General features: G+C 43.9%; 1 protein-coding gene across 3 annotated transcripts in view; it reads left to right on the top strand.

Moving 5' to 3' along the window:
• GRHL2 (grainyhead like transcription factor 2) overlaps nt 1-15,055 on the top strand; it is a 166,851-nt gene that overhangs the window by 77,705 nt on the left and 74,091 nt on the right. For all 3 annotated transcript variants that reach the window (XR_450244.2, XM_007173397.2, XM_007173396.2), the window contains exon 7: nt 2,018-2,129. Coding sequence is in view for 2 of the 3 variants with exons in the window: in XM_007173397.2 (XP_007173459.2) it covers nt 2,018-2,129 (112 nt within the window). In the remaining variant the exon portion in view is untranslated. The remainder of the gene's footprint in view (nt 1-2,017; nt 2,130-15,055) is intronic.

Below are 15,055 nucleotides of genomic sequence, written 5' to 3'. Positions count from 1 at the left end.
TGTTGAGTAACATGGAGGCCTGAAAGGCAGACGGATTTTAGCATGGGACCCACCGCTGGAAATATATCCTAGAATTTGTATCCTAAACCCTCACATGTGGATGCCTGGTAAGAAGACACTGGATACATATTATTTAGAAAAAAAATCTAGTAAATGACAAGTGTATAACTCATGTACACCTTGGTAGCAGTACTATCATCGCCCTGAAAAGATGACGCGTGGTTAGTAATCTGAGGCCATGACAACAGTTTGTAGTGCAGGGACTTTTCCAAGAATGTTCTTTCATTGAAATCATGGAAATAATTAAACAGAGAAATTTTATTTCCTTCTGTTGCATTTTGCCTAAAACCAAGAGCCTTCCTTCTCTTAAGGACTTCAGTCGACCAGCCTTGGAGAGTAGGATGGCCCTTCTCAGAATGGATCTTTCTTCCTCCCAGGCTCTGGGAGAGCCAGCAGTGTGGAGAGATGAGGGGTGCACTTGGAACCTCCTAGCACTGATTTCTGAGAACAGTGTCGCATCCCGTGTCGAAGCTTAGCCGTGGTAGTAGCAGTTTCAAACGGCCTTTTTCCTTACCACTGGAAAAATACATTTCCATCCCAAGAATATGCCGTTTTAGTCATGTGCTAGAAAAAATTACCTGAAATGTTATTTTTATTTTGGAACAGACAGAAAAAAACACCAGGATGCTGGGCAGTAAACTCTTACATATAAATGGAGAAGCCTGCGGAAGGGGGAGGGAGGGTGGAGAGAGGCTGAGCCCAGAGTTCCACCAGCCCAGCCAGTAGATCCCTTTCTTGTCATCTCTCCTCCATGCCTTTGAGGGTCATGCCGCTTGTCAATGCAAATAGTACGGATGCATATTTCTAAACTAGCTTTTCTAACAAACATCTGCTTTCTTGTGTGACAAATGTTTACATACCACTGGGAATAAGCCAGATTTTGACTTGACAGTACAGCTGCAAACATGTATTTGGTATCTCTTATTTGTCGGGCACCAGGGCCCCCGTGGTGAGTGACACTGTCCCAGCCCTCACTGAGATAGGCATCAGTGGGAAGACATTGCCACGGACTGAATAATTGTAAATAATTAGGTAGATGACTACAAGTATGTGAAATGCTACAGAGGAGAAGTTATTAACGAATGAGAGTCATTGAAACATTCTTCTGGAATAGCAGAAAAATGTCTAAGAAGTATTTTGCATATGGAATGAGGGGGGGAGTATATTCCTGGATACGGTATTCCTCATGCTGTAATTAAAGGGATTTTGCTTTTTGTTTTTTTGGTTTGTTTATTTGTTTGTTTTTGGTACCTCCTCCATCTCATAAATGGCAATGAATTAACATATATTTACTTGAACAAGGCTGTAACTCAGAAGTGAAAGCGGTTTGGGATTCTTATTTCTACAAGTCATTATTAGTTTCTCATGCTCATTTTAAAAGTACATCTACATATTTTTATAAATAACATAGTTGACCTTGTAGCTTTTGGTCTATGAAATATCTGTAGCTTAGATCTTCGTTCATCAATATGAGCTCATCTTTTAGTATTTCTCTCATTATTCCCACTAATCCAGCCAGAGGCACTTAATTAGGCCAGAAACAGATATTTGCTCCTTTACAAAAGCACCAAATTCTATGTTTAAGGATATGAAATTTCAAAAATGTTCTTGTTTCCAATACAAGAAAAAAATCTTTTTCGGTATGCCCACTCAGCTCACAAAATAATAAATTTGCTGGTAAATTGGATAATCTGTTCGTTTATGATTCATGGTAAAAATGATGTAGCATTCTTTTTCACTATGTGCTGTTGTCATTTCCCATTCATTTTTTTAAAGTAGGCCCATTTTAAAATGAAACAAACCATACAACTGAGCTTATTGGGCTTTTCTAAAGCAGGAAAAGCAAATTTACAGAAATTACAGCAACCCACCTCTGGTAGAACTTCTAGAACTGGAGACTGTGTGAAGCAGGAGGTGCTGAACAGAAAGTAAGCTCTGTGGTTCTCCCCCTCTGCAGAGCGTGGTAATGGTGGTCTTCAGTGAAGACAAAAACCGGGACGAACAGCTGAAATACTGGAAGTACTGGCACTCTCGACAGCACACAGCCAAGCAGAGGGTCCTCGACATCGGTAAGTTGACCTTGACCTCCCTGCACGGTCTTCGGTAAACCGCCATGTTGTCCTGATGCAAAGGAGAGCCCAGCCCAGAAAGCACAGCTGGGACCCACATCACTCTCATGATGTGTCAGGCACTAGTCTGTGCCCTTTTCCTATGTGTTAGTACATTTAGTACAAATCAGGCTGAGAAGTCAAAATCAGGCTAAGCTGAGAGCAAAACACTCTTCGTTCCATAAAAGTCACCTGTGTCTCCTATAATAATAGATTTAGATTTGCAACGGCCGTGCCAGTTTCTAAAACATACTTCCATGCCCTCTTGTGTTTGAGCCTAATAATTGGCAGGCAGGCCAGAGGAACTCTTATCCCCCTGTGACGCGAATAACCTCAGCTCATTTGGTTCTCAGGTACTTGCGAAGGTCACATGACTAGATAGAGCATTCTCGTTCTCTAATTCTCCATCTCATGTTCCTTCCATCCAAACACATGTCTAGAGCAAATAGTCCTAGGTGATCAGGCAAATGCAATGTTTGAGAGAGCTTTCCTGGCAGCAGAGAAGGAATGGACCTGCCAAGTGCATTTTCTGGAATCTGTACATTCCTACACGTGATGTCAGTTCTTCAGAGACCTAGAGCCCTCTGGACAAGACTCAGAGTCCCGCCAGGAAAGCAGAGCCCACACCAGGTGGTTTCATGGAGAGAATTCACTGTCAAAGTTGGGAGGGCTGAAGGCACCATGAGGCAGTGCAGAGAGGACCAACAGGAGGAGACTGCCGCTCTTAGCTGGGGGGCCAGAGGACCAAAGGGAGTGGTGGTGGGTGTTGTGAGAGCTGCCCAGCAGGAACAGGCGCCCGCAGGAGCTGGGACCACAGAGGGAGCAGCTTTCCAGGAGCAGGCAGAACCTCAGAGGACTCGCTGCCAGAGACACCCCTCAGTGCCAAGAGGGAGGGGGAGAGGGGATGCCCTGGCTTCGCCCTGCCTCCCAGTCTCCCCCAGGGCTTCCCGTTGGCCACATTACCCTGAAGCAGAGGGCACATGACCCTGGCACATGCACTTTGCAGGAATCAACCTCTAAGACACAGAGCAAAGCAGGGGAAGTCAGGGATTGGATCTCAAAGTACCTAGAAATTACTTAAAAACGCAGTAATACAGTAAGTCCCCTACCAACGAACGAGGTCCCTTCCGAGAGCGCGTTTGCAAGTCCAATTTGTTCGTAAGTCCACCAAAGTTAGCCTAGGTACCCAACTAGCACAATTGGCTGTATAGTACAGTACTGTAATAGGTTTATAATACTTTTCACATAAATAATACATAAAAACAAACACAAAAAAACGAAGAAAACATTTCTAATCTTACAGTACAGTACCTTGAGAAGTACAGTAGTACGGTACAACAGCTGGCCTACAGGGGCTGGCATCGAGTGAACAGGCAAGAAGAGTTACTGACTGGAGGAGGGAGAGGAGGTGGGAGATGGTAGAGCTGAAGGATCCTCAGCACTAGGAGATGGAGGGCAAGCTGCAATGTCACTCACGCCTGACACTGATGGCACAGGTTCTGGTTCCTTGCTGGATTCAATTCTATCCACCTTCTTGAAAAAACGATCCAGTGATACTGTACTACTGTACTCTGTACAGTACTGTACAGTAAAGTACACAAAAGCACCACCACTTGTAGAGGACGCACGCAGGTGACAACGTACGCCAGACACATGAGCTAACCTACGTGATTGGACACGTGAACACAGGTTTGAATCTTTGAAAGTTCACAACTTGAAGGTAGGGGACTTAATGTATATGTGTTTCTAAGTAATTTTAACACTTTATCTACATGCTGCTTCCATAAGAAATAAATCATTTCTCATTTATATGCTTTATTTTCACGTTTTGCGGACCAAGAGCGTACAGCCCCTGTGAGGATAGGCCAAGCGAAGGTTTCCACTGTGTTGGATACCAGAGGTGTTAGTGAGCCATTAAAAGGATGTTTACTTTGATTTCTTTCGCATTGTAATGAAGGATTTTTCAGACCTTCCATCTCACGCTTGCTAGGGCCCCTTGACCAATGGCAGAGAAGTTAGTAACTAGGTTAGGGTTAGAGACTCACTGTAGAACATATTGAAACTAACTTGCTGGTTTTTCTTGCAAAATGGCTACACCACTCCTCCCCCTCCACCCCTGCCACACATACACATCTGTAAACTAGTCAAACTTATTTAGCTAATAAACTAGGAAGCCGAGGTCTAGAGAGGCTCACTGACCCACCTTTCCAAGTGACTTGTCCTCAGATAATTAGGGCAGGAATTAGTGCAAGAGCTGGGATAAAAACAATCTTCCTCACCCAGGTCATACCCTGAACCCCCAAAACTGACTGACTAGGACGAAGGGTTTGGGGATACTCGCCATAAAATGCTTTGCAGCCAATCCGCACAGAGCAGAGGAACAATTTTATTTTATTTGAAAAGTTTAGCCTTATAATTATTGCCCAAGAAAATGAGAGGAGCAATTAAATAGAAATATGGACTAGGTCCAAATAAGGCAAATAATACAAGCATTTTACTGGCATACCTATTGGTTTAAATTTGATGTCGTTACAAGATTTACTTTTCTTAGACCAGAATGATCTCTCAGGTCTCAGAGGATTTCAGATCTTACCTCTTTTCTTTATCACCTCTTGCCTGCCTTTTCTCCCTCATGTAACCCTTTACACATGCGTGTGTGCACACATGTACACACACGATTCATCATTGAGATTTGTGACTCTTACTAAGTAGTTTCATGGCTACTTGGGCTACTTGCTCTGAATCTGAGATCAAGGCGTTGAATCAGCCCCTTAGCTTCAAATGGAAAATCAATTTTCAGACCACAGTCTCTACCCCTAATCTCAACCTGACAGAATTAGGAAATATGCAAAAAATCTCATCTAATTCATTCTTGTACTAGATCAAAAAAAATAATAATCAAGCCCTTTGTTCCTCTGCCAGCGGATGGTTAACACCATTTCCAATAGAAAGGGGGGCTGGTGCTGCCACAGCGCATATATCTGTGTGTGGTGTGCTGTCAGCGGTAGTAACTCTGCAGGGCAGTGTAGAGAATGTTCATGAGGCTGCACCTTGGCTGCTGAGGGGCTAGGGAGGCCCAAGAGTGTGTATGCTATACCGTTGTCATTTGGGGTTGAGAACCTTCTAGTAGCCTGCAGAAGAAAAGGAAGAATCCAAAATTATGTAACGTGTTATCTTTCTTAACTTCCATGAACTAGAGGTTAAAGTCAGGGCTCCAAGGTTGCAGTTCCCAAGCCTCCACCAGCCACTGTGGTCAGCAAGTTCAACTGAGCCCTGCAGGTAGTGAACTTGAAGCTCATGTTAGAGACTGAGGTGAGGCCCCTTTTGCTAAAACAAGCATTCATAACCTTGGTCCTTGGGGTCTGTGGATGTGGGCTGTAGGGGAACCTCAAACTCCTCAAATTACGCGTAACACAATTTTGTGTGTATGGGTGTACACATCCTTTCCTCTCCTTTCCAGGGGTGCCTGGGACAACCAGCCCTGTCTCCGGCACGCGGCCTCCCTCCCTCCATCCCAGGGGAAGCCCGATGGAGCTCTTACCTGTCTTTGTGTCTTTGCTTCTTCAACATCCCCTCAGCACTCACACTCAAGGATTCTCCTGTCATCTCTTGCACCCTGAAATAATCATGCCTGGAGAACATTCTGCATCTTTCCTTACGTAAATCTGTCTCCCTTGGATGAGACTGTTGGCTGTTCTTTGTGGCTACTCCTCATCTCCCACTTACTCTTGATCCTCTGAGTAGCCCCTGCGTGCCGGCTGCCTGACGGGAGGGGACCCTCAGCGTCCCCGATGGAGCCCTGTCTGTGGACCCATGGAAAGGAGAGTGAGAGCCTGAGGGCCCGGGAAGGAGGCTGTTCCTCAGGGCTCGTGGCGCCTCAGCTCCCAGCTTCCCGTGTGCTGACTGGCGTTCCCGGGGAGGCCATTCCTGCCTCGCACCAGTCACATCCCTCCTTGGGTGGATACTCGTATGTTGCCCAGCTTGTTCCCTCACTTCTTGGAGGCCTTTGCTTGTTGTCACCTTATCAGAGAGACCTTCCCGATCACCTTACCCAAAGTCACACCCTCATCACTCTCGAGCTCCCGTAACTTCAGTTTAATGCACACTGCTTATCGTCACCTAACATGTTATTATGAATATATGTTTCTATTTCTTCTTGTGTGCCCCCCCCTACCAGAATAAGCCCCATAAGAGCAGGCACTTGTCTGATTTGTTCTCTGCTCCAGCCCCAATGCTTAGCACAGAGCCCAAGTCATCGTGAGTGTTCACTAAATATTTCCTGAAGGAATGAATGAGTGAATGAATGAATGAACAAATGTATGGATGAAACTTATTACAGTGACAGGAGGCAGGCTTTTGAAGGAGTGAACTATGTCTTAATGAAAGCTCCCATGTGTCTGTTGCCTTCTATGTACTGGGCTCTTTCTGTGCATCAGACATAAACATTTTGTCCTTCCTCCTGAAAACAACTTACTTTGTTGTTTAAAAACTGAGATGGTGAGGGGCTAAGAATTTTACCCAAGGTCAAATCCCTGGTAAGTGAAGATGGAAACCCAGGAATGCTGGAGTTTGCATCCCTTGTTTTATTTTTTAGTATTCTATGTCTTTACTCCACTGTCTATTGTCTTTGTATCCTGACCTCTAGATAGTTCTTGGCCCCCATCAGGCACTCATTACATGCAGAGTGACTGCACACATTCACAAATTGACCTTGCATTGAGGTCCTTCTTCTCCCCTCTATGCCTTTCTCTCTGGACATTGAGAACATCTTGCACTCTGGGTGGTAGGACTCTTGGCTGCTACTAGCTCTGATATTTCTAAAAGCCAGTTCAGAGACGTGGTTCTTGTACATTAGGCCGTAAACTATGTTGGTGGGGAAGGAAACATTAGCAATTAGCTCTTATTGGATGTAAGTACAACAAACTAACCCTAGCCCAAGTGCATTCTGCTGCTTGGCAAAGCACACAAGCAGAGTTCTCCAAGTTTCACAAGTTCTTTCTTGTGAGCTCATCGGATAACAAAATTATTTCAGGTCATAAATAAGTTTACATTCTGCAGCCCAAAGATTGTCCCTGTGCCAGTTGTACCTACTGTACGGAATCGCCACTTTGATGATATCTGTCGTTTGCTCCTCTCTGAGTGTGGAAGCCCCTTTCTAAGGGGACGTGGAGTTAGTGTTGGTCCCATCTTAGTTACCACCGGCTTGCAGAAAGGCAGAGTGATTCCACATTCGCTCAGCAAATGGACCCTTTGTTAGGAACTGGCAATTCAGAGATAAATAAATAAAGTGGAGCCCCCTTCTCGAACTGCTCAAGTCTGGAGGCAAGAAGATGACCAGCTAAGATACCACGCGTGAGGGACACATGGGAGGAACACTTCCCTGAGATGTTTCTAAGACCCCTCTGCAAAGATAACAAGAGTGGCTGAGGTCAAAAAGGTGGCAGAGAGTGCTGTGAGCCAAGGAAGCAGCCCACGCAGAGGTACAGGAATCCAGACCGAAAAACCGGAATGAGATTGGCACATAATTGTATAAAATCTGGTAAAACTGTTGGCAAAGATGGGAGGGGTGGAAACTCTCGTGCATGCTGGTGGGAGTGTCATCGATTTGACTTAACACAGGGAGTGGGGAGAAGGAGGGAAGTCCCGAGTAAACTGGGTTGAGAAAATGAGATTGAAGACTCTGGTAGCTGTGGAGAGGCTTGCGTTTTTAAGGGGAATCTTAGAGCACCAGGGATATGAAGTATAGATGGAATTTGCTGGTCTCAAGCTCTAAGAGGAGCCCCATTTAAAGCTGTTTCCATGAGGTATGGGCTGAAGCTCCAGGTCTACCGTGGAGGCTGAACGAGCCCAGCTGGGTGTTTAAGGGTCCAGGGCCCAGAAGGTCCCAGGTATTAGAGGGCCTTTGACAAATACCACATGTGTCCCGGTGGTAACCCCCAGAGCTGCAGGTGTAATGTTGGGGAAACGCTATCTCTCAGACCGTGGGGTGGGTCTTTGCAGAGGAACATCACCACACCAGATGCTGAGGGGAATGAAGCTCGGAGTTTCTCGTCCTCCGCCGCTTTGACATTAGCTTGGCTGCACAGTCTTGTTTTGCAGTTTTGTTGGGGAGCTATTGAAAAGTGTGTGTTTATACTTTTTTATACTGAGATGTAACACGCATACTTTGTATTTTGCTAATTCAGTTATTCTACTGTTGAACAGAATGGGCTTTAGCGATCCAGGAATACATAAGTGAGGCTTCATAAAAGTTGTCACTCATCCAGGTGGATGTGTTCCGTTCACTTTTCAGTCCTCCCAGAACTCTGACGAGGAGGAGACTGGGAATAAATAAAGGCAAATGGAACATTGTGATGAGGCGGTATTTCTCTTTAATGAGTTGCAGTATTTGATTTTGGAGGCTTTGGATAACCACTGAGGATTTTCAGCAGGACTGTCATGCAGTGATATCTGTATTTCAGAGAGGTAGCTCTGGGCCAGCATGGGGGTGGGATGAAGTGAGGGAGAGACCGCTATGGCTGGGAAAGGAGAGATGCAAAGTTAACCCAGGAATGGGAGATGAATTCTAGAACTGGTGGACTCTCCAGGACTGACTGGCCGTGGGAATAAAGGAGAAGATAAAAATCACAGAAGAAAACCTCAGCTTTGTTAGCGAGGCGGGTCTCCCGCCCTGAGGCAGGGGGTCCGGAGGAGCAGCGTGGCCAGGTGCGGGGGAGTGGAGGCCGGCCGGTGCTGAGTCCAGCCAGGGGCACGGTGACTTGGAGGCACCGTGTACACGCGGAGCAGGCTGGGAGTTACCCGGGACTCATTTGCACGGTGGAGGGATCCAGTTTTGCACAATGGAAACCATTTTAAAAACATTTGAAATGAACCGCAAATCACGAAATGAACCAGACTGCATACCAAGTCTACTCAAACCGTGAATAATTCCAAAACCACTTTCCTGGGAAGGGATATTTTTCTCTTTGTTTCCTTTCAAACAGGGAAGGAAAATTATAAGACGTCCAACAACTAATATTGATTTATAAAATGAAAAATCAGAAGCTGCAGCAGATATATTGAAACTCATTCAAGTATAATTTCTCTACTGAGCAGAACTACTTTCTTGCTTTACAATGCAGATGTTTCAAAATAATAACATCACAGTTTTTGCACTTTCACAACGGGTGGTATGGATCGTTATGTAACGAGACTTATTCCACAAGCACGTCCAGATAAGCATCATTACGTTACAGTCACATCCAGTGTGACCAGTATTGACATAATTTTGTAGTTAATTGTGAAACTAACCATTTGCTCTTTATTCAATCTGTCTTTAATTTTGGTTCCCAGTAAGTAATCTTTCCCTGTACCAGGATGTATTAGTTATATTGTTAATACTAATCCCATAGTTTTTCATGGTAATTAGCAGGCAATTATAGTACATCTTGGGTTATTAGCATGTGATTATAGGATTTTCGTCTGTGCCCTAACGCAAATCTATCTCTTTATTTTTAAATCGTGTTGTTAATAGCAATCTTATATTAAGATAAAGCTTTCAGGAACACTTAAGTTCCAATGAAATCAAAATATTTCTTCACGTTTAGTTCTAAATTGTTTGCTTTGAGAGTCAAAGAGAAGCCTTTCAGAAGACTTGCGAATATAGAACTTCGTTGACCACTGGGACTTATTCAGCTTGGCTCGTCTGTCCAGGCTTGGGAGCTCTCTTCTGTCTGAAGTCCTACTCCACTTTCAAATAGGAATTGCGAATAAAGTTGTCACACCTTTCCTTCCTTCCTTCCTTCATTTCTTCCTCCCTTCCTCCCTTCCTCCCTTCCTCCCTCCCTCCCTCCCTCTCTCTCTCTTCCTTTCTTTCTCTCTCTTTCTTTCTTTCTTTCCTCCTTCCTCCCTTCCTTCCTTCCTTTTTGCTTTGAGCTTTCTAGAGGAGGCTGGCTTTGGATGTACCCTACAAGTGTGCTTTCTTGCAGTTTTTATAGTCAAACCTGGGTTGGGCTACTCAGAGCTGTGCAGAACAGTGGGAGGGAAGAGACTGGTGGGTTGGGCGAGGCAGCTGCTGCCTTTCAAGAGGTCAGGTAGCCAAGGAGTCAGAGTGAATCTGTGGCCCACATAGGCCTGGGAGACAAGTGTGCCCGGCCACTCTCTCCTCTTCCTCTGGGTTTCCCACTCCGCCACTGAGTTGTATTCTGTGGAGAGCCCTCCTCCCCCAGAACTGTATAAACTTGCTCTCTCCTGCAGTCGGGAAAGTGTGGGACTTCCCTCCTTTCAAAATAACTCAAGTAAATGGAATTTTGATTCTTGATGTTCCCTAGACTCTTTCCACACTTCTGAATAGATATGAACAGGAAACTTGATTCAAAATAAAACACCACCTCTTGAGAGCCCTCACGTTAAAAAAAAAAAGCAAAGAAACAACAAAAACCAACCAGGGCTGCCTGGAGAGAGTCAAGGCAGTGAGTCAGGGCTAAACTAGAGGAGCAGCCTTGAACCTGCTTCCTGCGCAGGAGAGAACAGGCTGGGGTATGGGGCAGGCTCTGCCCGACACGCTGCTCGCGTGGCGTCGTGCTTTGGCTGTTGCCACAGGTACAGGCAGTGTAGGGCGCCTCTGTTTTACAGAGAAGTACTGTAACCACAGCTCCTGGAAAACTTTTTTCATCTTCTACTTTGGTTATACAATATTTACATGATAAAAATGGTAGGCTAGGGGCTTCCCTGGTGGCGCAGTGGTTGAGAATCCGCCTGCCAACGCAGGGGACACGGGTTCAAGCCCTGGTCTGGGAAGATCCCACGTGCCGCGGAGCAACTAGGCCCGTGAGCCACAATTACTGAGCCTGCGTGTCTGGAGCCTGTGCTCCGCAACAAGAGAGGCCGCGATAGTGAGAGGCCCGCGCACCGCGATGAAGAGTGGCCCCCGCTTGCCACAACTAGAGAAAGACCTCGCACAGTAACGAAGACCCAACACAGCCAAAAATAAATAAATAAATAAATAAATAATTTTTAAAAAAATGGTAGGCGATTAATGTTATATATTTAAAAGGTTACAAACGGCAAATATTTTTAAAAATTTAATCTTAGTTCAGGCGGAACGTATTAGTTTTCAATAAAAATTGAGCCACCGTGGGTTTTTATTTATTGCATGCATGTCTCTGTATGAGTCCTAGAAGCTCATTCTGTTGGGGACAGACACCTCTGGGGAGAATCATTTCCTCCTTGGCATGTGTGCCTAGGGTGATCTGGGGCTCCCCCAGCCTTCCCCCAGGGAATGGACCAGGACAGGGCCAGAGTTCAGACCGCCCACACTTACAGGCCCTGATCCTGGCAGACTCCCTTGCAAAAAACTATTGCTGGGTCTTCCTCTTTCCTTCCAATCCATGTTTCTTAAAAGAGGAGTCAATGCCTACCCCCCATCCTAAACTACTACTCATGTCTGAATCCAGCATAACCTGCCTTTTATTAAAATTTCTTCATGCCAAATCTACAGGTATGTTTTCACCCCTCACTAGTTTTCCTAGTTACTTCCAACCTCTCCTTTATTCCTTCTCTAGGGCTCTTCTCCTTTACCTGGCTGACATCTCACCCCTAAGACCTTTTCCCCCGACCCCACTTAGGTGAGATCTTCCTAATCTTTCAGGCATAGTCAGCTGCTCCCTCCATGAGTTTTAGTTTATGTCTAGACAATAACACTTCTGCTGTGTTTCACTTGGTTTATCAGTTCACATTCTGTCCATTCCACTAGATGCCAAGTTTCTTGAGGGGAGAGAAGATTTTTTTTTTTAACTTTTGTATAACCAGCACCTGGTACAGAGCCTGGCACAGAAAAGATGCTCAACCAGTGCTGACTAGTCGATGAACAAACTTCCATGTATGGTTCTGTGTATGTAGGTAATACCATGGTAAGCGGGCATGTGTCTTGTTAACAGGGAAATCAGGGTGCGGTTGGGCTCTGTCCTCTTCCATGATGAAAGGATCAATTTTGGTAGTATTTTTCTGGATGCCAGCTAAATGTGCATTTGATACTTTAATTTCTCATATTTTAAATATTATTGTGTTATGCTGTAGACTTTTTGATGAAACTTGGTTAACAACTCCAAGACTTAATTGCTAACATAGAAATATAATACCTACACTAATAAACCAAGGGGAAATTTCTCCTTTTTAACTTAACTAGAAATTATTGTTGATTCCCTGAAGCAAACAAATAGAAAGTTGTTTTAAAACAAACTTTCCCAAGAAAAGATAGCTAGATTTGGAAATTAAAAATTATACTTAACGTGGTCTTTCATTTGGGTTAATGTTTCTTCACTGCTTCCAGGAAGTGTGTTTGTCTGGCTCTAGGCATTATTGTTTAATAACCCTTTTCTGGAAAAGTTCTTCCCTACCGCTGGCAATCTGAAGCCCTGAGTGGTTAACCAGAAGGAATGTTACGCAGAGGATTAAAGCAGGGAATGGGTGCTTGAAGAGCATCCACCGAATGGATGCTCTGAGAATCTGTTTTAACGAAAGGTTAAAGCTGTCCCATAAAGAGATACTGGTTTAGATTATGAGCTTTCAGAATTAACTTGTGTGCACGTGTGCACACACGCACGCACGCACACACACACACACACACACACACACACACACACAGATAACTAAAACCTCTTAATAGACCCACCGTGCTTAATACCATAAAATGCTTTAATTTCCTGTCTTGCATCTTTTTCTTTTTCACATTTACCGGGTACCACCACATTGTTTACCCCTACTTGGTGGGCCGTTTTCTATATCTTTACTGATGTAATAAGACCATGCGTTCATCCCAAACATGTTATCTATGCTTTTTATTTGAGTTGATGTTTTTTGCTTGGGGCCTAATTATTTTCTTTCTTTAGAGATGCATTTAATGACACCTCAGATAACCTGATAGTCTCACATTTTTTCATATTATTTGGTTGGCTTAAAAATTAAAAAAAATAAAAATAAAAATAAAACCCTGGCAATGCAGTCTGATAGTTTCACGAGACTCGTCTATTTACTGAGCAAAACTATAGAGCTGGTCTTTTCAGCTGTCCTCCAGCAGTGGCTGGCAGCCTCTCTCTCGCCCTGCCTTTCAGCAGGAACAAATGTATGTCTTCGTTGTCTCTGCAGTACCCGCAAGTGTGGAATTAGGCAAATCTAAAGGTTTTTTTCCCCTGTTTACAAAATCTAAAACTTGCCAAGAGAAAGTTTTTCCCAAAATTTAATTAAGCTCTTTGAGGTTGGAGAAGCCAAAATAAGGATCCAATCTTAAGAAAGCTCTTTGAACTGGCTCCAGGAACGCAGAGCTGCCACTAGCGTTTCTGCTCTTGAAAAGGCAAGTATTGAAAAAACCGAGAGCCGAATAAATGAGCATCTCGTCATTGTTCAGAGATGCTGTGAGGCCAGCACTGTATTATCTCCATTTCACAGACTGGGAAGCCAGCTCTTCTAAGCCAGCTTTTTCTGCTGTGCTCACACCTACAATCCCCAGACGCTGTGGTTTAGCATCACCTAGGAAAATAGTGAGAGCGGGAATTGCTTCCCTCCTTTGAAGGACACATTTACCTTCCTGAAGAAATATATTTAAGAGAACTGGAATTTCAGTTTTGAAATAACATCTAAATCCTCTAATAATTGTTGGAAAATAAGTAAACAGGAATAGCAACATGGGTAATTCAAATAGCAATTAATGCAAAAATCCCTCATATAACAAACACCTCCCAACCCTATCGTCTACATAACAAACTTCCCTTCCGTTACCTGTGGACCAATTTGGTAAGTGATTGGGCAGCCATGGGCTATCAGGGAGGTTGAAAATGGAGGTTAATTTGAATGAGTCTTGAGCCACTGAAGGAATTGGGTTTATAATTCCCAATTTATCGAAAGGTAATCCATCTGAGGATTTATACTTCTTGTAGTGTGTCTGTGTCCTGCACCACCAATTACCAAAAAGTTATTTCTTTTGTTTGAATCTATTCAGTCTGCAACTCAAAAGGACAATTATAGGAGCTGGAAAATTATTTCTGATATTAAGGGCTACTGGACACTAGAATGAGTCTTTGAGAGAGACTGTGGGATGTCTTATGACAGAACAGCAATTCTCAAGACTCTTGCTAATAATAAAGTATCATCATTTGAGAAAGAGTTCAATCTTCTTTTATAAATTAGAGTTGGTTTAACTGGGAAGTGTTACAGTTTCTGGAGATATCAACTGGGGTGGGGAAAGTTCGGGGACTTGTGCTAGAGGGAGGGAGCCCTGTTTGTAGGTCTGAGATGATTTGGGCTGATTGACTTCTAATCCTATGTGCCTATAACATCTTGTTCCCTGCCTCACCCTAAGACTGTTAGCATATTAAGTAATGAAATGAAGAATGGAAAACTGGAATAAAACATGTGTAGTTCATGCAGTGTACAAGAATAAATTATTTGCTGAAGGACCACCCATGTCTTCATTCAGTAAATTGTCAGAATATGTCAGGCACTTTTGTGTTGTTCACAAATTTAAGAGACAAATAGTTTGAAAAGACAAAATAGGTAAATTGAAGTTAAATCTCACTGAATAACAGACTGATGAGAAGAGTTAAATTTTAAGCCCATCCAAGTTGATTTAAATTCAGAGCTAGAAGCCATGGTGTGTGTATAGGCACATATGCATGTGTGTATATGTGTCTACACACAGACTATGACCTACTTTCAATTTGAAATCAAGTTTATAGGTCAAGATCAGCATTCTTTTTTTTCCCCCTTTTCCATTATGGTGTATTACAGGATACTGAATATAGTTCCCTGTGCTATACAGTAGGACATTGTTGTTTATCCATTCTATGTATATTAGTTGGTATCTGCTAGTCCCAAACTCCCAATCCATCTCTCCCCCAATCCCCTGCCCCCTT

This window comes from Balaenoptera acutorostrata, chromosome 17 (assembly GCF_949987535.1).
Source record: "Balaenoptera acutorostrata chromosome 17, mBalAcu1.1, whole genome shotgun sequence".
Classification (NCBI taxonomy): domain Eukaryota; kingdom Metazoa; phylum Chordata; class Mammalia; order Artiodactyla; family Balaenopteridae; genus Balaenoptera; species Balaenoptera acutorostrata.
This window is presented reverse-complemented; position numbering and strand designations above follow the sequence as displayed.